This window comes from Kogia breviceps, chromosome 6 (assembly GCF_026419965.1).
Source record: "Kogia breviceps isolate mKogBre1 chromosome 6, mKogBre1 haplotype 1, whole genome shotgun sequence".
In the NCBI taxonomy this organism is placed as follows: Eukaryota; Metazoa; Chordata; class Mammalia; order Artiodactyla; family Physeteridae; genus Kogia; species Kogia breviceps.
In genome coordinates this window covers 84,479,237-84,503,943 of record NC_081315.1, presented here as the reverse complement: position 1 = coordinate 84,503,943, position 24,707 = coordinate 84,479,237, and the positions used below count along the sequence as shown (strand labels likewise).

The window sequence follows — 24,707 nt, the reverse complement described above, 5'->3', positions numbered from 1 at the left end:
GCCAGTCTTAAGTCCTGGAGCCGAGACTGTCTCTCTGACAGCCCTTGGACGGGCCTGCCCATAAGGCCTTCCAGAACCTCCAGATCCTGTTCCTCCACTTGATATGACCTCTTTTTAGGTGTTTGGATGCCTTCAGACAGGTCCTTCTATCTCTTTAGGGATATGGTTGTTAACTTGTAGATTAGTGAATAGGCTTCAGGGGGCTCTAAAATCTCCTTGGAAATTGTATGCAAAATTGTGTAAGGCAACTGTGCATTTATTTGGGAAAAGCTTCAACAGATTCTCAGAAGGGTTAGATGATGCAATAAAAATTAAACATCTCTTTAAAAAAGTTTGAAATATTATTTTAGAATCATAAATAGTTTTGTTAATGTATATGTATATAAACAATTTGGATGTTTTACCTTTATGCTCATTTTGAATGTAACAAATATTCTATTAAGTTTTACTAGTGCATTTAAAATATTCAAAGAAATTCAGTTTACAAGTCTGAAGTAAAGTATCTATTGTGTATATCAATGTTTTGAATCTGTAAGTCGAACACATGTTGATTTGTGTAATGTATCCATCTCTTGCCTGAAGTGTACTGATGGTCTTCAGCCTGTAATGTGTTAGGATCACATGTAGGGCTTTAAAAAATATGATGTTCAGGTCTCACAGACCTACTGAATCAGTCTTAAGGAATGAGACCTTGAACACAAATGCTGAAATGCTTCCCAGATTATCCTGATTCATGTCATAGACTGAAGAACTAAACATTCTGAAAGTTCTTGACAAGAAAAGAGATGGTCTCTTTATTAATTGGGCTTATACCAACATCAAAGCTAGCCTGTAATAACTTAGTGATGTTGGTGTTATGAAGTTCTATTGTTCTTTCAAAATTTAACATTGATTAACATTTATGTTTGGATGATGGCAATTCATCACTCAAAAACATTCAACTAACTCATTGTCTAGTCATTACTGAGAATTTATTATATAGTATAAGAAATGTAATACAAAATATAGGAGCCCTAAAAAAAAGTACTTGATTTATTTACCTCATATTTTCTTGCTCTTGAAAGAATTTGGGCTTATAAAAATCAGGTGTTCTAATCTTCCTTCATCCTTAGATCACTAATACTCAATTATTTGTCAGTATTTTGAGAATATAAAACTTCATTTTATTGAGAAATGTTTTGAATTTCAAATTGGTATTCATCAAGATCAACATTATTTGTTTTTGCTTATGTTACATTTTTCCTAGATTTTAAAATAGTTTCTAATTCTCATTTATTTATATAAGCAGCATATAGTTACACATTACTCAATATATTTTTATACTAATGATCTTAAATGTAAAGTTGAGCGTTTTATACCGGATTTCCCAAGTCATTACACCAATAATATTCATAGTGTGCAATATATACCTTCTAGATAATATATATTTTGCTTCTGTTATCATTATTGACAGTTATCCCCCAAGAACATATTTTAGGACCCATATTTGTATGGCGTTGAAAATGCAACGGGCTGGGAGGATTTAGGTAGAGATATTTATTAGTCGAGGCACTCCTAACTTTCGAAACTGATACATCTCAATCAACATGAGAGTCCTTGTGACTATAGTCTGTGTATACAGTCTTCTCAATTAAGAACACTCCTGTGTATATTTTACCTCTTCCTCCATATAAGTCCTCAGTCCACATGGACTTAGAAAGAAAGAATGGGAGATACACACCTGCTCTTAGCCACTCTAGCCTGGAGTTGACACAGTTCATTTCGATCATAAGACCACACCTATCTGCGAGAGAGGCTGGGAAATGTAGTCTAGCTATATTCCCAGGAGAAAAAGAAAAAAAGGTGTTGGTGAACACATAGCATTCTCTACGAAAGCCCTATTTCTGCCATGAACAAACTCTCTGGCTTTTGGCAAAACACTTAATCTCCTTGGCTTCAGTTCCCTTTATTTTAAAAGATCCAAAGACTTTTTGATAAGATTATTAGATATTTATATTAAGAAAATTCTCTTAAGATACAGTGAGGCTTAATTCAACAAAGCATTTATCAGAATCATTATATGCTTAAAAGTAGATCTGATGAGAAATGATAACTAAGTTATGGCATAGTCGGTGGTTTTGTAGTTAATTGCATAACCAAGGGATGTTGATTACTTGATTCAAGCGATCTTGGAGAAGGGATCTAGGGGAGAGGGGTGGGTTTAGGATTTCATTCTTAGTCCCAGTCTTTTCACTTTTTCACCATTTCCATCAATGAATCATAATGAAAATATAGAACTCATACTCCTCAAATTATAATTTGGAAATTTCAAATAATTTTTAGATACTTGGGTTAGGCCATCAAATTCTTTTAAGCTATAATCTAAGTTATAGGTTACCTGGGCTATTGAAGACTAGTCAGAGAATCAAATGATTTATTTATAATTTATAATGATTTATTTATAATCTATTAATAATTATTTATAATTATAATTTATTTAAATTTTATGATAATATATTTTGTATTCTAAACAGTTATAAATGAACTGTGAACATAACCTATTTTTAAATAAAGGATGGCTTGGGTTTATATCTCCAAAGAGTTTAATTCCCTTTCTGCCTTCAAAAAATGATCTCTTATGCCCTTAAATATAATGTTGGAGCTATGACTATCAATATGAATATAATTTGGCTCTTTTTCAGCCGACATGTCGTATTGACCAGAGAAGAGACCTCAGGAACAGGCAAAGAATATATGTAGCTATTAACTAGAAGGTATCACATTCACAGTGTCTGCAAGACACACATATGATTTGAGCCATCATTTGATTTTCAAAGGCAAAAATGATGAACGATTGTTCATTAATATAGACTGATAGCATTGCTTCTATTACATTTGAAGGATTTAAAAGGACTTAATAGGAAAGATATTTTTAATGTGTTAGCGACTTTTCGAAACGTGTGTTTTCTTTCTTTTCAGGACTTCCAATAGCAGTCAGACATTATCATCCTGCCATACTATGGAGCCATGTTCATCAGATGAATTCTTCCAAGCCCTTAATCATGCTGAACAAACATTCAAAAAGATGGAAAACTATTTGAGACACAAACAGTTATGTGATGTAATTCTAGTTGCTGGTGATCGCAGAATTCCAGCTCATAGGTAATTGTTTTCTAAATTTCTATATGTGTGAAATATTTCCTTGATCATTTAGTTATGTATGTTGAGATAACTTGTTCTAATTGATTATGCAATGGACTCTTTTGGTAAAGTGGTATATTTCATGGAGTTTCTGCAAAGAAGACAGTGCATATGAAATTATTACACATTAAATGACCCCAAAAGGATCACTTTCCCTCTGTAGAAGCATAAAAACAAAACATACCACCCTGAAATTAGTATTGTTTGGTATAGATTTCAGCTACTATGAGCAGCACTCCACCTAATTCTACCTATTAAATAACTTTCAGTAAACTCAGTAGAAATTAGAGCTTTGAGTATTTAGAAACAAAAAGGCAGGTGGAATGGAGTGGCAAAACTGTTGAGTTTTTAAATAGCCACATCTATTCCAACTTCTGTTTGCCTGCCTCCAAGAAATACGAAAAGCAGTGGTGCTAGGGAATAAAAGCCTTTAACAGAAATGAAGTATTACTTCTTGATGTAAGAAAAGGAAATGGAAGCTGTTAAATAAATAACAATTCATTATTTTTCTCCTAATAATTACATATTTAATTGTTCAGTGTTAATCACCATTATGATCCCAAAGGTTTTTTTTATAATACCTTTCAAAACTAATTAATACTGTGTCCCAAAAGTTTTGTTAAACCCTTCAAAGGGAAAGTAAAATTAGAAAAAATGGGCTTGGTCTTAAAGTTTTCAGTTACTCAGTTCAGCATACATTTATTGAGATACTACTATATATTGTGACAGAAAGTCCATGTTGTGAGCATGGGTTTATTAGAAAGATATCCCAACCTGAATTTCATACAGGCATCTCAAATTCCCTGTTTCCAAAACAAAACTCATTACCTTATCTGCAACGCTTGTGAAAGCCATCACCATCTCACCTGGATTACCAGTGCAAGAAACTCCTAACTAGTCTCCCTGTTTGCACTTTTTCCCCCTACATTCTGTTTTCTACACAGCTCCCGAGTGATCCTTTAAAATGGAACTTAGATCTGGTTGCTTCTCTGATCAAACTTTCCAGTGTCCCCTCATGTCACAGTGTGAAAGCCCATGTCCTCACAGTGGCTTATGTGACCCAGACTGCCATTACCTCTTTACCGTTCTGCCCTCCTTTCTCACTCTGCTTGAACCACACTGACCCCCTTGTGGTCTCTTGCATGTGGCAGGCATGCAGCTTCTGCCTTTGGATTTTTGCACTGGCTGCTACTCTGCGTGAATGCTGTTCCCAAATGCCTGTGTGACTAATTCCTGCACCTCCTTCAAGTCTTTTCTCAAGTGTCACCTTCCCATGAGACCACCTATTTAAACCCACTTCCCATTTGTCCTTACCCTGCTTTTTTCCCCATGGCGCTTATCACTTTTTGATGTACTATAGAATTTACTTCTGCTGGGTATTGTTTTTCTCCCTGTAGAATATAAGACTCCATAAGAGAAGGTATTAATACATCTCAAGTATTTAGAACAGTGCCCAGTATTTATTAGGTGTGCATTATTATTTGTTCAGTGAATAACTGAATGAATGGGCAGTTCTCAGAAGAAGAAACCTGAATGGCCAAAAAACATTTGAAAGCACCTTCAACCTCACTAACCATCAGGTGAATGAAAATTAAAACAACAATGAGATACCATTTAACACCTTGCAGGTGGCCAAAATTTTGACATCGACAATATTGTGGGGAAAGGTTAACTCTTGTGCAGTGCTGGTGCTAGACTAAACTGGCACAGCTCTTTGGAGAGCAGTTTGGCAAACCATAGGATTCAGCAGTGCCCTCCTGGGGAGAGAGGTGAAGGGAATTAGAGAGGAGCACAGAGAGCGCTTCAACTATTATCTGTATCATAATTTCTACTTCTTTAACAAATGAATAAAGTAAATCTGTGTAAGTGTGCTGATATGGAAAATATCTTCAAGACATATTATCAAATGAAAAATGCACGTTTCAAATACATATATTTATAACCTATTTTTGCTTATATGTGACTATCAATAATTTGGAAAGAGACATACCTAATATATAATAATGTATTATAACAAAATACAAAGTATAGTTTTGTATTGTGATAACGATGTAATTTTATAACAAAATACAAATATTATAATATACTATAATAATTTAAAAATCATGAAGTTTAAAACTAACCTGCTAGGGACTTCCCTGGTGGTCCAGTGGCTAAGACTCCATGCTCCCAATGCAAGGGGCCCGGATTCGATCCCTGGTCAGGGAACTAGATCCCACATGCTGCAACTAAGAGTTTGCATGCCTAACAACTAAAAGATCCCACATGTGGCAATGAAGACCTGGTGCAGCCAAATACATAAATAAATATTTTTTAAAAAATAACCTAAAACCAGTCTCAAATGTCTTCCATATATTGACTACCTCTACAATTAAAAAAAAACTTAGGTTATTTTCAAAAGTGATAAAAAGAAGAACCTTTACATTTTCCCCCCATTTTTTATATCATCAGTTTAATGCTGTGAGCTTGTAGCTTTTATTCAGGATGTTAAGAAGGGATATTTAAGTAGTGAATTAGTAAATCATTTATGTCAGCAGAAAATTTTCAGTAATGGTAATTTGTTGCTCAAAGGAAGGAGCTAGAGCATAAAGCAATTTGTCAAACTTAAAATGCATTTCTCAGTACCAAACACTTTCTATGGGTAACAAAATGTTTTTTAAAAAGGAAAAGAAAAATAAGGAAAAAGAAAGCAGCAGCATTTACTAATGAACATCAGCTTTGATGTTGTCACTGATTTGTTTTTCTTCTAATATGTTCTTAGGTTGGTGCTCTCTTCTGTCTCAGATTATTTTGCTGCCATGTTTACTAATGATGTCAGGGAAGCAAGGCAAGAAGAAATAAAAATGGAAGGTGTAGAACCGAATTCACTATGGTCCTTGATTCAGTATGCATATACAGGTAATAAATCTGAAAATATGAATTTAAAACTTTGTAGATTTAAATTGTATTACTAGATTTCAGATTTCTGCTTTTAATAAAGCCTGCCACAGCTAACAGTTAATTCTGCTGTTATAATCACCACCCCTGGTGGTATGTATATAGGTTAAAATCTCTATATTAGAACCTTTAAAATGGTTATCATAATTAAGCTATTGAATGATATTTTTATATGTTAATGTAATAATTTGATGAGTTATGTTTTTTATTGCATTTAAAATTTTAGTTATATGTAATAGATACATTACTAATTAAATCATTTTTTAAAAATCATGGAAACAAGCTATTAATTTTTAAATTTTAGTAGAAGTCACAAAGTGCTAATAGTTTTTTTTCATGTTTAGTACTTTTTTTTTTGGAATGTCTTAAATCATCTATGTCTGGAATGCATGTAATGAGCTCTTGTTTAGAATTATTACTGTTAACACCAATTACCTTATAAACTAAAGTTAATATAATTCCATAGTTAATAGGATTTCTTTTTATCATTAAGGCCGCCTTGAATTAAAAGAAGATAATATTGAGTGCCTGTTATCTACAGCTTGCCTTCTTCAGCTTTCACAGGTTGTGGAAGCATGCTGTAAGTTTTTAATGAAACAGCTTCACCCATCCAACTGTCTTGGAATCCGTTCTTTTGCTGATGCTCAAGGTTGTACAGATTTGCATAAAGTGGCTCACAATTATACTATGGTATGTGTTTTTTGAAAAGCAGGAAGGTATATGCTCTTTGCCTTATTCCTTATTGTTGCAGGCTTATCTACATGTTGCTGTCTTCCCATGGCTCTGCCATATGTCTTGAGGTTCAGGCTCACTGTGTAGTGTGTCATATTTTCATTGAGTTATGAGGAAAAAACACCAAGTAATATTTCTCCTGGATTTATGAGTCAAGCCTTAAGTTATTATAGCCACTAAGAAGCAGAGCAGTAGCCTAGGACTATTCCATTCAAGATTTTCAGATCTGCTGCTTTTTAAAGCAGGATTTCCCCCAGATAGTTTATTTTGTAGCACATGGATGAATTTCAGAATTGTCCACATACTGATGGAAGTTGGTGATAGTGATTATAGTGTATTGGTGCAGTACTGGTACAGAAGATAGGAGGATGAAAGGGAGACTTTTTATTAAGGATAAATCTGACTATATGTTAGAAGTATCTTTAACTACATAGAAAAATGTTCTTATTAATTGTAGCAAATTATGTGCTCAAAATAAAACACAGGGGGTTCTCATGCAGAAGCCTGGAGGATAATGGATATAGATTGATCTAGGACAGCAAGAAAATAAAGGGCATGTTGGGGGCATACTGTTGGGACCAGCCTCCACCATCTTAATAGCAGAGGGATTTGGGGAATGGAGGTGTGTGGATTTTTAAGGAATGACCATCTTGCTACACGTGGGTCTTCACACCTGGGCAGTGATTGAAATTTTTGCTTTAAATACTTCATTTAGGGCAATACAGCTTCTGAGAGAAGAAAGAATGTGAACATTCACATACACATGTATCATTATCCATGTTACTGATTTAGTCAACATTTAGGAGATATTTTTTTGGTCTACCGTCTCCTCCATCCCCCTTCCTTCCATTGAATTGGTTTGTAGGTGAAGGGATTGAACAGTACTTTAGGAATCTTCTACTAGAGAAATAGAGATTTGGAAAAAATTATAAGAATAGATATTTGTAACTATTAGGAAGATTAATTTTACTTACTTCATGAGCTTAATGTGAGGATTAAATGAGTTAACAGAAGTTTAGCACTTAAAACAGCAATTGATACATAGTATACCCAATCAATAAATGATATCATAATCCTCATCGTTATTTAGATTTACTCTGTTCAACACAGTAGGGATCTATGTGAGTGAGCAGAAGCACTCAGGCAAAAGCAGAACCTTTATTCTCCCCGTGGTGTAATCGCTTCTTAGAAATGTTTCTTATTTATGATGTCAAAGTGTTTCAAGTGACAAAATAGAGATTGTGTGACAGGGCAGTACTGTACAAACCCACCATCAGCTTAACATCTTTTAAATTAAGTCCTTTGAAATATTTCCACTGCCCCAAGCCTTTCTTTTTTTTTTTTTTTAAGGAGACTGGCACCCTCCTTAAATTTTTGTTTGTTGTTTTTTGAATTTTATTTATTTATTTTTTATACAACAGGTTCTTATTACTTATCTGTTTTATACATATTAGTGTATATATGTCAATCCCAATCTCCTAATTCATCCCACCACCACCCACTTTCCCTCCCTGGTGTCCATATTTTTGTTCTCTACATCTGTGTCTCTTTCTGCCTTGCAAACCAGTTCATCTGTACCATTTTTCTAGACTCCACATATATGTGTTACTATACGATATTTGTTTTTCTCTTTCTGACTTACTTCACTCTGTATGACAGTCTTTAGGTCCATCCATGTCTCCACAAATGACCCAATTTCCTTCCTTTTTATGGCTGAGTAATATTCCATTGTATATATGTACCACTTCTTCTTTATCCATTTGTCTGTCGATGGGCATTTAGGTTGCTTCCATGACCTGGCTATTGTAAATAGTGCTGAAGTGAACATTGGGGTGCATGTGTCTTTTTGAATTATGGTTTTCTCAGGGTGTATGCCCAGTAGTGGGATAGCTTGGTCATATGGTAATTCTATTTTTAGTTTTTTAAGGAACCTCCATACTGTTCTCCATAGTGGCTGTATCAGTTTACATTCCCATCAGAATTTCAAGTGCAAGAGGGTTCCCTTTTTTCCACACCCTCTCCAGCATTTGTTGTTTGTAGATTTTCTGATGACTCACATTCTAATGGTGAGAGGTGATACCTCATTGTAGTTTTGATTTGCATTCCTCTAATAATTAGTGAAGTTGAGCAGCTTTTCATGTGCCTCTTGACCATCTGTATGTCTTCTTTGGAGAAATGTCTATTTAGGTCTTCTGCCCATTTTTGGATTGGGTTGTTTGTTTTTTTAATATTGAGATGCATGAGCTGTCTATATATTTTGGAGATTAATCCATTGTCTGTTGATTCATTTGCAAATATTTTCTCCCATTCTGAGGGTTGTCTTTTCGTCTTGTTTATAGTTTCTTTTGCTGTGCAAAAGCTTTTAAGTTTCATTAGGTCCCATTTGTTTATTTTTGTTTTTATTTCCATTTCTCTGGGAGGTCGGTCAGAAAAGATCTAGCTGTGAATTATGTCAAAGAGTGTTCTTCCTGTGTTTTCCTCTAAGAGTTTTATAGTTTCTGGTCTTACATTTAGGTCTTTAATACATTTTCAGTTTTTTTTTGTGTATGGTGTTAGGGAGTGTTCTAATTTCATTCTTTTACGTGTAGCTGTCCAGTTTTCCCAGCACCACTTGTTGAAGAGACTGTCTTTTCTCCATTGTATATCCTTGCCTCCTTTGTCATAGATTAGTTGACCATAGGTGCGTGGGTCTATCTCTGGGCTTTCTATCTTGTTCCATTGATCTATGTTTCTGTTTTTGTGCCAGTACCATATTGTCTTGATGACTGTAGCTTTGTAGTATAGTCTGAAGTCAGGGAGTCTGATTCCTCCAGCTCCGTTTTTTTCCCTCAAGGTCGCTTTGGCTATTCGGGGTCTTTTGTGTCTCCATACAAATTTTAAGATTTTTTTGTTCTAGTTCTGTAAAGAATGCCATTGGTAATTTGATAGGGATTGCATTGAATCTGTAGATTGCTTTGGGTAGTATAGTCATTTTCATAATATTGATTCTTCCAAACCAAGAACATGGTATATCTCTCCATCTGTGTGTGTCATCTTTGATTTTTTTCATCAGTGTCTTGTAATTTTCTGAGTACAGGTCTTGTACCTCCTTAGATAGGTTAATTCCTAGGTCTTTTATTCTTTTGTTGCAATAGTGAATGAGATTGTTTCCTTAATTTCTCTTTCTGATCTTTCATTGTTAGTGTATAGGAATGCAAGAGATTTCTGGGCATTAGTTTCATATCCTGCTACTTTACCAGATTCATTGATTAACTCTAGTAGTTTTCTGGTGGCATCTTTATGATTCTCTATGTATAGTATCATGTCATCTGCAATGACAGTTTTACTTCTTTTCCGATTAGGATTCCTTTTATTTCTTTTTCTTCTCTAATTGCTGTGGCTAAAACTACCAAAACTATGTTGAATAATAGCAGTGAGAGTGGGCAACCTTTTCTTTTTCCTGATCTTAGAAGAAATGGTTTCAGTTTTTCACCACTGCAAACGATGTTGACTGTGGGTTTGTCATATACGGCCTTTATTATGTTGAGGTAGGTTCCCTCTATGCCCACTTTCTGGAGAGTTTTTATCATAAATGGGTGTTGAATTTTGTCAAAAGCTTTTTCTGCCTCTATTGAGATGATCATATGGTTTTTATTCTTCAATTTGTTAATATGGTGTATAATCCTGATTGATTTGCATATATTGAAGAATGCTTGCATCCCTGGGATAAATCCCACTTGATCGTGGTGTATGATCCTTTTAATGTGTTGTTGGATTCTGTTTGCTAGTATTTTGTTGAGAATTTTTCATCTATATTCATCAGTGATATTTGTAATTTTCTTTTTTTGTAGTATCTTTGTCTGGTTTTGGTATCAGGGTGATGGTGGCCTTGTGGAATGAGTTTGGGAGTGTTCCTTCCTCTGCAATTTTTTGGAAGAGTTTGAGAAGGATAGGTGTTAGCTGTTCTCTAAATGTTTGATATAATTCACCTGTGAAGCTTTCTGGTCCTGGACTTTTGTTTGTTGGAAGATTTTTTTTTTTTTTTGCGGTATGTGGGCCTCTCACTGTTGTGGCCTCTCCCATTGCGGAGCACAGGCTCCAGACGCGCAGGCCCAGCGGCCACGGCTCACGGGCCCAGCCGCGGCATGTGGGATCTTCCCGGACCAGGGCACGAACCCGTGTCCCCTGCATCGGCAGGCGGATTCTCAACCACTGCGCCACCAGGGAAGCCCTGGAAGATTTTTAATCACAGTTTGAATTTCATTACTTGTGATTAGTCTGTTCATATTTTCTATTTCTTCCTGGTTCAGTCTTGGAAGGTTGTACCTTTCTAAGAATTTGTCCATTTCTTCCAGGTTGTCCATTTTATTGGCATAGAGTTGCATGTAGTAATCTCTTAGGATGCCTTGTATTTCTGTGATGTCCGTTGTAACCTCTCCTTTTTCACTTCTAATTTTGTTGATTTGAGTCCCCTCCCTCTTTTTCTTGATGAGTCTGGCTAAAGATTTATCAATTTTGTTTATCTTCTCAAAGAACCAGCTTTTAGTTTTATTGATCTTTGCTATTGTTTTCTTTGTTTCTATTTCATTTATTTCTGCTCTGATCTTTATGATTTCTTTCCTTCTACTAACTTTGGGTTTGTTTGTTCTTCTTTCTCTAGTTCCTTTAGGTGTAAGTTTAGATTGTTTATTTGAGATTTTTCTTGTTTTTTTTTTGAGATAGGATTGTGTTGCTATATACTTCCCTCTTAGACCTGCTTTTGCTGCATCCCATAGGTTTTGGGTTGTCATGGTTTTTTTTGTCATTTGTCTGTAGTTATTTTTTGATTTCCTCTTTGATTTTTTCAGTGATCTCTTGGTTATTTAGTTATGTATTGTTTAGCTTCCATGTGTTAGTGTTTTTTACATTTTTTTCCCGGTGATTTGTTTTTAATCTCATAGCATTGTGGTTGGAAAAGATGCTTGATATGATTTCAGTTTTTTAAAATTTACTGGGGCTTGATTTGTGACCCAAGATGTGATCTGTCCTGGAGAATGTTACATGTGCACTTGAAAAGAAAGTGTAATCTGATGTTTTTGGATGGAATGTCCTATAAGTACCTTATATATCTGGTCTGTTATGTCATTTAAAGCTTTTGTTTCCTTATTAGTTTTCTGTCTGGATGATCTGTCCATTGGTGTAAGTGAGGTGTTAAAGTCCCCCAGTATTATTGTGTTACTGTCTATTTCCTCTTTTATAGCTGTTGGCAGTTGCGTTATGTATTGAGGTGCTCCTATGTTGGGTGCATATATGTTATAATTGTTATATCTTCTTCCTGAATTGATCCGTTGATCACTATGTAGTGCCTTCCTTGTCTCTTGTAACATTCTTTATTTTAAAGTCTATTTTATCTGATATGAGTATTGCTACTCCAGCTTTCTTTTGATTTCCATTTGCATAGAATATCTTTTTCCATCCCGTCACTTTCAATCTGTATGTGTCTGAAGTGGGTCTCTTGTAGATAGCATATATATGGGTCTCTTTTTGTATCCAATCAGCGAGCCTGTGTCTTTTGGTTGGAGCATTTAATCCATTCACATTTAAGGTAATTATATGTATGTTCCTATGACCATTTTCTTTATTGTTTTGGGTTTGTTTTTGTAGGTCCTTTTCTTCTCTTGTGTCTCCCACTTAGAGAAATTCCTTTAGCATTTGTTGTAGAGATGGTTTGGTGGTGCTGAATTCTCTTAGCTTTTGCTTGTCTGTAAAGCTTTTGATTTCTCTGTTGAATCTGAATGAGATCCTTGCTGGGTAGAGTAATCTTGGTTGTAGGTTCTTCCCTTTCATCACTTTCAGTATATCATGCCACTCCCTTTTGGCTTATAGAGTTTCTGCTGAGAAATCAGCTGTTAACCTTATGGGAGTTCCCTTGTATGTTATTTGTTGTTTTTCCCTTTCTGCTTTTAATAATTTTTCTTTGTTTTTAATTTCTGTCAGCTTGGTTACTATGTGTCTCACCGTGTTTCTCCTTGGGTTTATCCTGCCTGGGACTCTGCACTTCCTGGACTTGGGTGGCTATTTCCTTGCCCATGTTAGGGAAGTTTTTGACTATAATCTCTTCAGATATTTTCTCTGGTCCTTTCTCTCTCTCTTCTCCTTCTGGGACCCCTATAATGTGAATGTTGGTGTGTTTAATATTGTCCCAGAGGTCTCTTAGGCTGTCTTCATTTCTTTTCATTCTTTTCTGTTTATTCTGTTCCATGGCAGTGAATTCCACCATTCTGTCTTCCAGGTCACTTATACGTTCTTCTGCCTCAGTTATTTGCTATTGATTCCTTCTAGTGTATTTTTCATTTCAGTTATTGTATTGTTCATCTCTGTTTGTTTGTTGTTTAATTCTTCTAGGTGTTTGTTCTTTAATTCTTCTAGGTCTTTGTTAAACATTCCTTGCATCTTTTCGATCTTTGCCTCCATTCTTTTTCCGAGGTCCTGGATCATCTTCAGTATCATTATTCTGAATTCTTTTTCTGGAAGCTTGCCTATCTTCACTTATTTTAGTTGTTTTTCTGGGGTTTTTTCTTGTTCCTTCATCTGGTACACAGTTCTCTGCCTTTTCATTTTGTCTGTTTTTCTGTGAATGTTGTTTTCATTCCACAGGCTGCAAGATTGTAGTTCTTCTTGCTTCTGCTGTCTGCCCTCTGGTGGTTGAGGTTATCTTCCCCCCCAGTCTTTATTCTTCCCTGTAGATTTCTTAGTTTAACTTTTACAGCTCAGGTTCAAATATTTTTTAGAATAAGATAAATATAAATAAAATAAAGCTGGATTTTTTTTCCTTTGTAATCATTCCATAATTTATGTAAATATCTCTTACCTAAGAAGGAGTTTTATTCACATGCAAACATTTGTATGCATTTAGGTCATTGCTCTTCTTTACAGTAGAGGCACAGTTGCTCCTTTAAGGCTTAGATATAAATTAAATTTAAATTAGCTCGATGTTTATAAAGCTATTTTCGTAGCCAATTAGTTGTGGTAGTTTTTTCTCCCCAAGGCCAGTATTTGACATTATTCAGTTTCAACAGAGACATGAAATTGAATTCTAATAACAATAAGTAATTTAGAGGCAGGTTGTGTGATTTTAGTTGTTGCTGTGGGAACTGAATCAAAATGTATAGCAAAATTCAATCTTCAATTTAAATAAATCTCAGTAATTTCATGTGCTTGAAAACTATTCCAAAGGAGGAAAGAGCATAATGCTAGCAAGTGTTTGGTAGCATGATAGCTGTTTGTATCGTAAAATGGATTTAAAATATGAAGTAAGCACAATGCCACAGAGTGAAATCAACTGTCACAATTAGCAAATAGTGCATGTACTTGGGATGTTCACTGCATGTGAACATGTTCATGCATCCTGCATGAATACAAATAGAAAAGGATGAAAAGTTCCTTCTTGTAATCCTGAAATCTGGAAACTTTTGTTCTTGTTCTGGCTGCCACTGAACGTGAGACATCATGTAACCTCTACAAAAAAAAAAATCTAAGACTGGTTATATCATTACAAATATTGAATGTCATTGTAGATTTATAAAATAAATACAAACATTTTATTTTATAATTTAAAATTTTGTTTCTTGATCTAGAAAACCTATAAAAAACATTGAATTTTGCTAAAATACTTGCTTCAAAACCAAATTAATACTTTTGAAAAGCACTTTGTGTTTAACCTTGAGTTCAGTAGTATTTCTATAAGGTATTGAAAAACTCCATTTTCACTTAATACAAATTATACCAGAATGGAATGGGCATTGTTCTGAAATAGATATATCAACAAATAAACTATTAATTAAATGAATATTTATATAATCTTTTTCTCATTGATAAAATGCAATTAATTCCGTTTGAAAGTATGGCAGTAGTTACTTCAGTGTTGTATAACTGTTGACTGTACTATACACTGTACTTTTGAACAATTAGAAATTATATTATTTTGATTTCTTCAGAATCTCATCTAACATTATATAATAAATATCTTTCCATTTATCTATGTGGTCTTTGTCCCTAAAATTTTTAATGCCTGAATAATAGTCAATTGAGTTGCAACCCCCTAGAGCTGGACATTTAGGCTATTTCCCATTTTTTTACTATTATAAATAATAATACAAAGAAGCACCATCAGAGAAGCATCAACTTTTTCTTCCTCCTCTTGTGAATTATTTATTGAGGATTAAACTACTTGTGGTATAACTACGAGTTGAGAGCTTCAACATTTTTATAGCTCTTGCTGTGTGTTACCAAATCATTTTATAACGTCAGTATACAATTGTGTAGTACAATTTGCTTGAAGCCATTCCAGCCCTGAGGTTTTATTAAAATATATTTCTAAATATATATATATATTTTTTTCTGAAAAATGATAATCATTTTAAAATAGATTCATTTGGGCATCTTTAACAAATCATGATGAATTGAGGCAATTGAATGTAGTTAATTATTCATGTATGGTTTTCCTCTTAAGAATTTCTTGGAAAGGAGTGAAATGTCAACCCAAGATATATCTTAGATCAGTACCTAACTTAGGTTACTGGAGGCTATATGGAAAATACAATTCTTATCTTAATATAGAAGTTAATTGTTGATAGTCCTTATCTCTAGCTCTAATTTAAATAGCTTGAGCTATTTTTAAATAGCTCTGATTTAAACAGCCTTAGCTTTTTAAATTAAAACTGTATGCTGAGACGGCCAAGAAAAACATTAAGGAACAATACTTCTAGCATTTGCATTTGTATTATAACTATGTAAGCAGCCCATGCATTAAGACTTGTAACCTTTTACAACAGAAGACTATTTCTTTTCTCTTTAGATTGTTTAGCATAATAGCCTAGTAAAAGTTATCTAAGGGCATTTTTATCTTCCATTTCAAATTATAAAGAGGCTGATTCTAGAATGTGGCCAGAACTGAGTCATCTTCAGTCTAAGGCCCTGGAGTCCCAGTGTACTGTAGGTCAACATTTTTGTTTTGGCTATTTTTCCTATGAGACCAAAAGAGCTTTGTATGTAAATCAGGTAATAAGAGATTAAAGTTTTCAAATCAGACCTAAAATCCTTTTCAAATCAGACCTAACAAGTCTTATAAGTAATATTAAAATACTTTTAAAGGCCAGTTTGGCTCACGGATAGCTCTAAGGACACATTCTCTTCCCAGGCAGAGTCTGAGAAGACTTCTGTGGTTCAGAATGGTCTTGGGAAATTTAGCCACCCTAGAGGCCATTTCTGGGTAAGAGAAATAACTTCATTCTCACCCAGGTATTTCGCTCCCCTCTTGGCCAAAATCTTCTGCACCACAAATCTAAACTCGCTTTTGATGTTAATCATACAAAGTGTCTATGTCATTTTTTCTATCTTCCTTTGAAAGACTTGCCAAAACTATTCCCTAACTTGAGCAAAGCAATACCTAAAAGTCCCAAATTTATCTTTTAATTGTAATAAGTGATACAACGCTTTAATTCTACTTATATAGAAATAAGAATTTTAACAACATAATTACAGTTTAAATGTTATTTTCTGCTGTGTTTTTTCCCTTGCAAGCAATAATACATTGTAAGGAAGGGCTGAAGTATAAACTCTGTTTTGGCATCTAATTAAAAAATGTTTAGTTTCTTTTAAACTATGATGGACAGAAGAAACAATATCAATTATATGCACTTTTTCCCTCTAGGAACATTTCATGGAAGTAATTCGAAACCAGGAATTTGTGTTATTACCAGCCAGTGAAATTGCAAAGCTCTTGGCCAGTGATGACATGAACATTCCTAGTGAGGAGACAATATTGAATGCACTTCTTACTTGGGTCCGTCATGATTTGGAACAGAGACGGAAAGATCTTAGTAAACTTTTGGCTTATATTAGGCTACCTCTCCTTGCGCCACAGGTAAACTATTTTTGATTATTTAAAATCAATGTCATAATTTCAACAACAGTAGTTGCTGCGACTTTGTGTAGTCAGCCTTCCACATCTGTGGGCTCCGCATCTCAAGTTCAGGAAAGCGTAGATTGAAAATATTTTTTTAAAAAATTCCAGAAAATTCCAAAATGCAAAACTTGAAGCTGTCCTGTACCAGCAACTATTACATAACGTTTACGTTGCATTTACAACTATTTACATAGCGTTTGCATTGTATTTGATATTGTAGGTAATCCAGAGATGATTTAAAGTATACAGGAGACTGCAGAGGTTATCTGCAAATACTACATATTTGAGGTGAAATGTTGTATCCACACAAATCCTGGAACCAACCACCTGTCCCCAGAATACTGAGGGACTACTGTATTCACTTTATGCTAATTACACTAATATGAGCTTATCTATTAATTACATTAATATGAGCTTATTTACTCTATTCAATATGATTATTTTATATATATATCCCTATGAAATGTTAAGGTGAAAAGATAGCAAAAAAAAATTCTGTTTGTTTTCAACCCAGAAGGTCTGACTATCTAAATTGCATCCATTAAGTAACATTGTTGCTTTGAGGTTGTAATTTTATTTGACTCAGCTGCAGACCTATCCTAGCAACTGAATAATTAATAAAGCTGCTAATGAAAGAAACACTGGACTCTAGGAACCAGAAAATTTAGATTAATTCATTTGCCACACAGTTATTAAGTATTCACTAAATGCTGGATTCTGGTGGTGTATAAATTAACAACATGTTAATAGTTCTGGCTCTGACATCCTAAAACTCTGTGACTTGGGAAATTCACATACCTCAGTTTCTTCATCTGTCAAATGGAGATAACATCCTTTCTGTCTCACAGGATTTTTATGGGCATCAGAAAAGTGCTCTGTGAAATAAAATGTCTTATAAATAATATTAGTATCATTATTATCATTATTTTAGAATTGAGAGATATCTAGTTGGTATATTCAAAGCAATCAGTAACATATTTACATGCATGGTTTCCCCTTTTTACAATTTCAGCTGGAATATACAAAAATTTCCTCTGCATACTTTGCTACTTATTTTGAGGCCTTAAATAGAGTCCTTGAAAGTAAAGAAAGAATGAGCTGTTACTGCTTGAGATCAGATTTTTTGTTGTTGTTGTTTAAAGTGCCATGAGTTTTATTTTATTTGTATTTATCTTGAGCATTATATATTATTTCCATCTGTTGTGAGCAAAAGTTACTGTTTGTTCTCTACCTTATAGAAACAAAAATCAGTGCTGATGCTTCATAAGAAAGACCACTCTTCACAGATAGAATATTGTATGAATTTATAGGAGTGAAACTACATGAACTGATGACAATTCAGGAACAATAACATCATAAAACATTTCTCTTAAAATCAGATTTAAAGATGAGAGGACTATTTTTGCTGATATCCAACAGAATGTTTTTCTTATCCTTTTCTAAATGAAAGAAATAAAATCTGAAAAATCCTAGTGGACTTTGAAAAGAATCTGTGCAATTAAGTAACCTGACAATGAAAAGAATCGGTGCAATTAAGTAACCTGACAATTTACTTCAGTACTGTAGCTTCAAATATTTATAATACTATATTTGCATGACTCTAAGAGATCTTTAAAATTTCTTTTATCCAGGATACTGCTGATAATCGTAGCCATAAGATCTTAGAGTTGAAAGGCACTTTGGAGAACATTTAGTCTAACACCTGTTGTACAAATGAAGTAACAGACCAAAAAAGTAAAACCATATGCGCAGAATCGCAGAGTGATTGCATAAATCCCTTCTGCGTTGTAGTTTTCTTTGGCTTTGTTACTTGGCTAACGTCATATGTTAGTGTTATGAGACAGAGGTAGGACTTGAACCCAAATAAAGTTCTGTGCCTTTTCCACTGAACTATTCTGCCTTTTGAATGTACTTTGTGCAAATTTGCGAGGTGGGGGGAGGGACATCAGGTGGAGGAAGAAATAGATTAAAAAATAAATCAGTAATTACAATATAATGAGATGAAGGCTGTGATCTATACATAAATATGGTATTATGAAAATAATTGGAGTGGCCGACGGTGGGGAAGCTAGGAGAACCTCTGAAGTGTCAGTCAGTTTGCAGGCTGAGTTCGCCACCCAAAAGAATGGGCATAATAGCCCAGGGAAGAAGGGCTTCTAGTTATAGAGCCATGAGCAAATATATCGTGTTCTGGAATTTGAAGATAGCTTGCATGGCTAGAGTACAGAAATAAAAGGGCAATGTTGAGAGATGAGGCTGGAGAGGTAAACAGACCAGATCATGAAGGAACTCAGTCATGCCAAGGAGTTTGGATTTAATCCTAAAAGCAGTGAGGAAGCACTAAAGAGTTTTAAGTAGGGAATGGCATAATTGTCCTTTTAGTTTAGAAAGATCCTATAACTGCATTGCAGAGAATGGATTGGAGGAGTCAAAGTAGAAATACACTAGGAAGGCTATTGGATTCAGACCAGTGAATTAATCACTTTCTGGAAGTGGAGGTAGAGAAATTAATTACCAGAATCAAGAGCTATTTAGAAGGTAGAACTGATGCAACTTAATGACCAACTCTGAATGGTGCGGGGTAAAAAAAAAAAAAAAAAGAAGGGTCCAGAATAATTCTGATTTGTGCAACTAGGTTGTTGATTAAGACAGAATACAGGATGAAGAGCTGATTTTGAAGGTGGGGAAGAAAGTAGAAGAACCATGTTCCCAGAGCTTCTCGACACCTTTAATCCTCTTAGAGTCTAGGAAGTTTTGAAAACTACTTATTTATTGTTGAAGCCAAGGGGAAGAGAGTGACACTGATCAAAGAGAACATGAGGGTACTAGGGGTGGAACCCTAAGAATTACTAATATTTAGTGGTAGTCCCAAACCTGCCTAAATACTTGTAGTACCATTAAAAAGAGATTGCAAGTTCTAGAAGGAGGAAATTTTTTTGGGGGGGGGCCTGCATTGGGTCTCCGTTGCCGTGTGGGCTTTCTTTAGTTGCGGCGAGAGGGAGCTACTCTTCGTTGTAGTGTATGGGCTTCTCATTGTGGTGGCTTCTCTTGTTGCAGAGCACGGGCTCTAGGCGGATGGGCTTCAGTAGTTGTGGCTCGCAGGCTCTAGAGCACAGGCTCAGTAGTTGTGGCGCACAGGCTTAGTTGTTCCATGACATGTGGGATTTTCCCGGACCAGGGATCGAACCCGTGTCCCCTGCATTGACAGGAGGATTCTTAACCACTGTGTCACCAGGGAAGGAGGAAATTTTAACATCATCAGATGCTACAGAGAAGACAGATAAGGATGGAGAAACCACTGGATTAGCCCAATGGTTCTCAAAGTGTGATCCCCAACTATAGGATCAGCACCACATGGGTAATTGTTTAAAATGAAAATTATTAGGCCCCCAGTCTACACCTACTGAATCTGAAACTCTGGGGTTGGTTATTAAAACACAAGCCAGCTGTGTTTTAATAAGCCCTCAGGTGCATCTGATGTCCACTCAAGTTTGAGAACCATTGTCTTAGCTTGATGAGTAGCAGTGATGAAAGCCACATTGCTCTGTATAATTTTTGTGTGTGTGTGTGTGTGTGTGTGTGTGTGTGTGTGTGTGTGTGTGTGTGTGTGTGTGTGTGTGTGTGTGTTACGCGGGCCTCTCACTGTTGTGGCCTCTCCCGTTGTGGAGCACAGGCTCCGGATGCACAGGCTCAGCAGCTATGGCTCACGGGCCCAGCCGCTCCGCGGCATGTGGGATCTTCCTGGACCAGGGCACGAACCAGTGTTCCCTGCATCGGCAGGCAGGCTCTCAACCACTGCACCACCAGGGAAGCCCCCTGCTCTGTATAATTTAAACAAGTCAATAACACCTCTTGGAGCACTGTTTTTCTTTTCTGCAGTGGTAATACTCTATTGCACCATTATGGTATTTAGAGATACTAGCAGGGTTTTTTTTTTTCCCCTTGCTAAAAGTAAAGGGCAAGTTTGCAGACTTAGAGTTGTCAAGTGATGAAGTATTGAAGTAGACTCTAAAATCATCAAGAAAATGTTGGATTGTATTCTGAATGTTTTATTTTAAAAGATAGGAAAAGGATGAAGTTGCTAAGATCTTAAAAGTTCTCATCACACACCAAAAAATTGTAACTCTGTGGGGGTGGATGTTAACTAGACTTATTGTGGTGATCATTTTCATATATGTGTGTATATATATATATATATATATATATATATATCAAATCATTATGTTGTACACCTGAAACTAATATGTTCTCTGTCAATTATATTTCAATAAAAAACAAAAATGAAAAATGAAAATAAAAGTCTAGTGCCTATCAAATAAGTGACTAATATTTTTTTAATTGACATTAGATCCAGTTACTGAATTTACTTTTGTGAAATAATTCCTTTTTCAATGAGGTTTTACCCTACTCCATTGATAAGAAACATTCTATTTACCCTAACTAGAAAGAGTTCAACTGACATGTAGTAATTTTATTGTAGTATCTCCTTAAAATGATATAGGAAATCATATATATCATTGTAATCCTCATCCAAACGATCATTTTAGTGTGGCTTTTTTAAAAATTCTGAATAATCCAGAAGACAAGTGTGTGTGCAGTTTTATTTTACCTTCGAAAGCATTTCAGACTTTTCTGTTTGATCCCATTTTAAATAATGTGATAGAAATACAGTTGGCCCTCGAACAGCATGGGGATTAATCTGTGTATAACGTATAACCTCCATATCTGAGGTTCCTCTATATCTGTGGATTCAACCAGTGGACTGTGTAATACCATGGTATTTACTACTGAAAAATATCTGTGTATAAGTGGACCTGTGAGTTTTGTATCCACGTTGTTCAAGGGTCAACTGCATTAGGACATTATTTTAAAGATTTTGACACCTAAATTCTTAATGTTCCCAATGGTTACCCTGTATTACAAATATCTTGGTCTCCACTATTCTGTTCTCAATTCTCATTATTGTTTTTTACTAAAATTCAGAAATGTAAAATGAGTCAGTATTTTACATTTAGTATTTTATTTTACAAAGTTTTGGATACCAAAACTCTTTTTAAAGGCTGTAGAGTTCATAAATCATTCACATTCTGTTTTTCACTCTTAGTAGTAGTTGAAGGGACAGTTTTAGTGAAATATTCATTTAGTGAACAAGTATGTGAGTGAAGATAAAAATTTACAAATGGAAAATGTTTCTTCTATTTTCTAAATGTTTCCATTTTAATAATTTGCCATTCTTTTATGGCAGAGAAGGTACATAGTATTCACCTAAAATGAAGAGTATATGAGAGTCTGTATTTTGTAGTGCTTTATAGTGCCTTCTGAATGATTTTCCAAATGATATCTGGTACCTTCCATTTGATTAATCTGATACTTAGATTAATGGATTCATATTTCCTTCCATTATTTTCATCTCTCTACTTAAATATAATTAATCCCATTTGTTCAAAAATTATACATAATGTCAGCATGCTAAGAAATATATTTTACTTCATATTGCAGTAACTATTGAGTCTTCCAAGACTTTACTTTCTATAATTTTTTTCACATTTATTTTTTTTTACAAAGGACTAAAGCAATTATATATAACAGAAGTAATATAAACACTAAGATAAATCTAAATGAACCAACTCAATGCATATTCATTAATGGCTTCTCTAGCAAGTATAACTATATTTTATGTGCACAGAATAATATAGAATAATTAATACCAGAATTTATACTCTGGCATAGGTCCTGAGACTTATGTCTTAATTTGGCTTTTTTGCCTTTAGCATGCTGTTCTCAGTTTCCAAATGCCACAAACTATTTTACAGTGACTTTTGTTAGAGACTCTTCCTTCTCTTCCATTATCAAAAAATGAACATACTCTCAACATTATTAGCCATTAAGGCATTGCAAAGTAAAACTGCATTTCCCACCCACTCAAATGGCTAAAAAGAGAAGATAGTAATAATGAGAATTTGGAGAAACAGGAACCCTCATAGATTGCTGGTGTGAATATAAATAGTGCAGCCACTTTGGAAAACAGTTTGACACTTTCTTAAAAAGTTAACATAAGTTTATGACATGACCCAGCAATTCTACTCCTAGGGATATACCCAAGAGAAATGAAAACATATATCCACATAAAGACTTGCACACAAATGTTCTTAGCAGCTTTATTACTAATAGCAAAACTGGAAACAACATAACTGTCCATCAACTGGTGAATGTATAGACAAAATGTGTATCCATACAATGAATTATTATTCAACAGTAAAAAGAAATGAAGTAGTGATACATGCTACATATTGATTAACCTCAAAAACATGCTAAATGAAAAAAGCAAGATACAAGAGACCCCATATTGTATGATTCTCTTTATACAAAACACCTAAGGGCAAATCTACAGAGACAGATTAGTGCTTGGAACAGGAGATAGGAACAGAGATTAACAGTAAACAGACATGCGGGATCTAATCAGGGTAATGAAAATGTTCCAAAACTGTTTTATGATAATGGTTGCACAACTTGGTAAATTTACTAAAAATCATTGAATTGTATACTTGAAATGGTGAATTATAAAATATATAAAATGTACCTTATATTATCAAATACAGTCCTACAGTGTATCAAAAGGATAATACACTATGACCAGGAAGGTCTTTTCTAGGAATACAAGAATGGTTGAGTATTAGGAAATCTGTCAAGGTAATTATATCAGTAACTTCAAGGAGAAAAAGCCATATGATCATATTAATGTATAAAAGATACTGGAAAAAATTAGCAACCATTCTTAATTTTAAAACTCTAAAGTAACATAGGGAGAGAAGAAAAAACCTATCTATAATAAAGATGGATTACTAAATGCTATAGTAACTATTATCTTAAATAGTGAAACACTAAAAACATATCAATTTAAACCAGAAAAATGGATACTGTATATCACCATAATTATTTAACATTACTTTGAAGGTTTTAGCAGCTACAATAATAAAATAAAAGTGAAATAATTGGCATACATATTAGAAAAAGATGTAACTATCCCTATTTGGTGATTATTATGATTATATGCCTAATAGCTAGAGTTTGATAAGGGAATGTGGTAAAGTAGTAGTTTATGATACAGGTATACAATGACAAAAGATATGTAAAGTGGAAATTCAAAAATCCATTTCCAGTAGCAATAAAAATAATTTTAAAAATATATTTAATATATTATTTAATACATTTAATATAAAATTAGTATATTTAATTTTAAAAGGTATAATAGTACCTATATAAAGAAAGCTATAAACAGTGGAAAGGCTTCTTGAATATAAAGACTTAGCATCGTAGAAATTTAAATTCTCCCAAAATTAATAAATTGAATGCAGTTCATAATAGAATGCCAAGAGGATCAAGATGGCGAAGGGGAATTAGATAAATCTGTCTTAAGTTTATATGGAAAGTAAAGACTCAAAAATAGCCAAGAAAACTGTGAAAATGAATAGTGAGGGTAGATTTATATCATATAAGCAGGAAATGCCATAAAGATGCTGTAATAAAATATAGTATTAGAAAAGGAATAGACAAGTAGATTAGAGGATCAAAGAGCAGATCTCAGAAATCCTGAGACCATTTATGACCAAGGTTCAATTCAGTTGGAAATGGAGGGAATTATTTAGTAAATGGTGCCGGTACAGAACTAGCTATTCATTTGGAAGAAAAAATATTTCTCAACTCATCTTCTGTTTAAAAATTAATTTCATATGGATCAATATCCTAAATGAAAGAAATAAGGCAATAAAGGGGCAGGGAGGGGGATGGAGAACCAAGTACAAAAAGAAAAAATAATAATTTTTTAAAAGGCAGGGTATGACCATATTTATGCATTTACATAAAATTACATAGGTTAAAAAAATAGGATTCAGTGAAGTACAAGGAATTTTAATTCATTTAGAATAAATCACCA

General features: G+C 34.3%; 1 protein-coding gene across 2 annotated transcripts in view; it reads left to right on the top strand.

Annotated features, from left to right (window-relative positions):
- KLHL5 (kelch like family member 5) overlaps nt 1–24,707 on the top strand; it is a 77,719-nt gene that overhangs the window by 26,225 nt on the left and 26,787 nt on the right. For both annotated transcript variants that reach the window (XM_059067069.2, XM_067036275.1), the window contains exons 2-5: nt 2,959–3,141; nt 5,942–6,078; nt 6,611–6,807; nt 16,520–16,732. In XM_059067069.2, coding sequence (XP_058923052.1) covers nt 2,999–3,141; nt 5,942–6,078; nt 6,611–6,807; nt 16,520–16,732 — 690 coding nt within the window. In that variant the 5' untranslated portion in view covers nt 2,959–2,998. The remainder of the gene's footprint in view (nt 1–2,958; nt 3,142–5,941; nt 6,079–6,610; nt 6,808–16,519; nt 16,733–24,707) is intronic.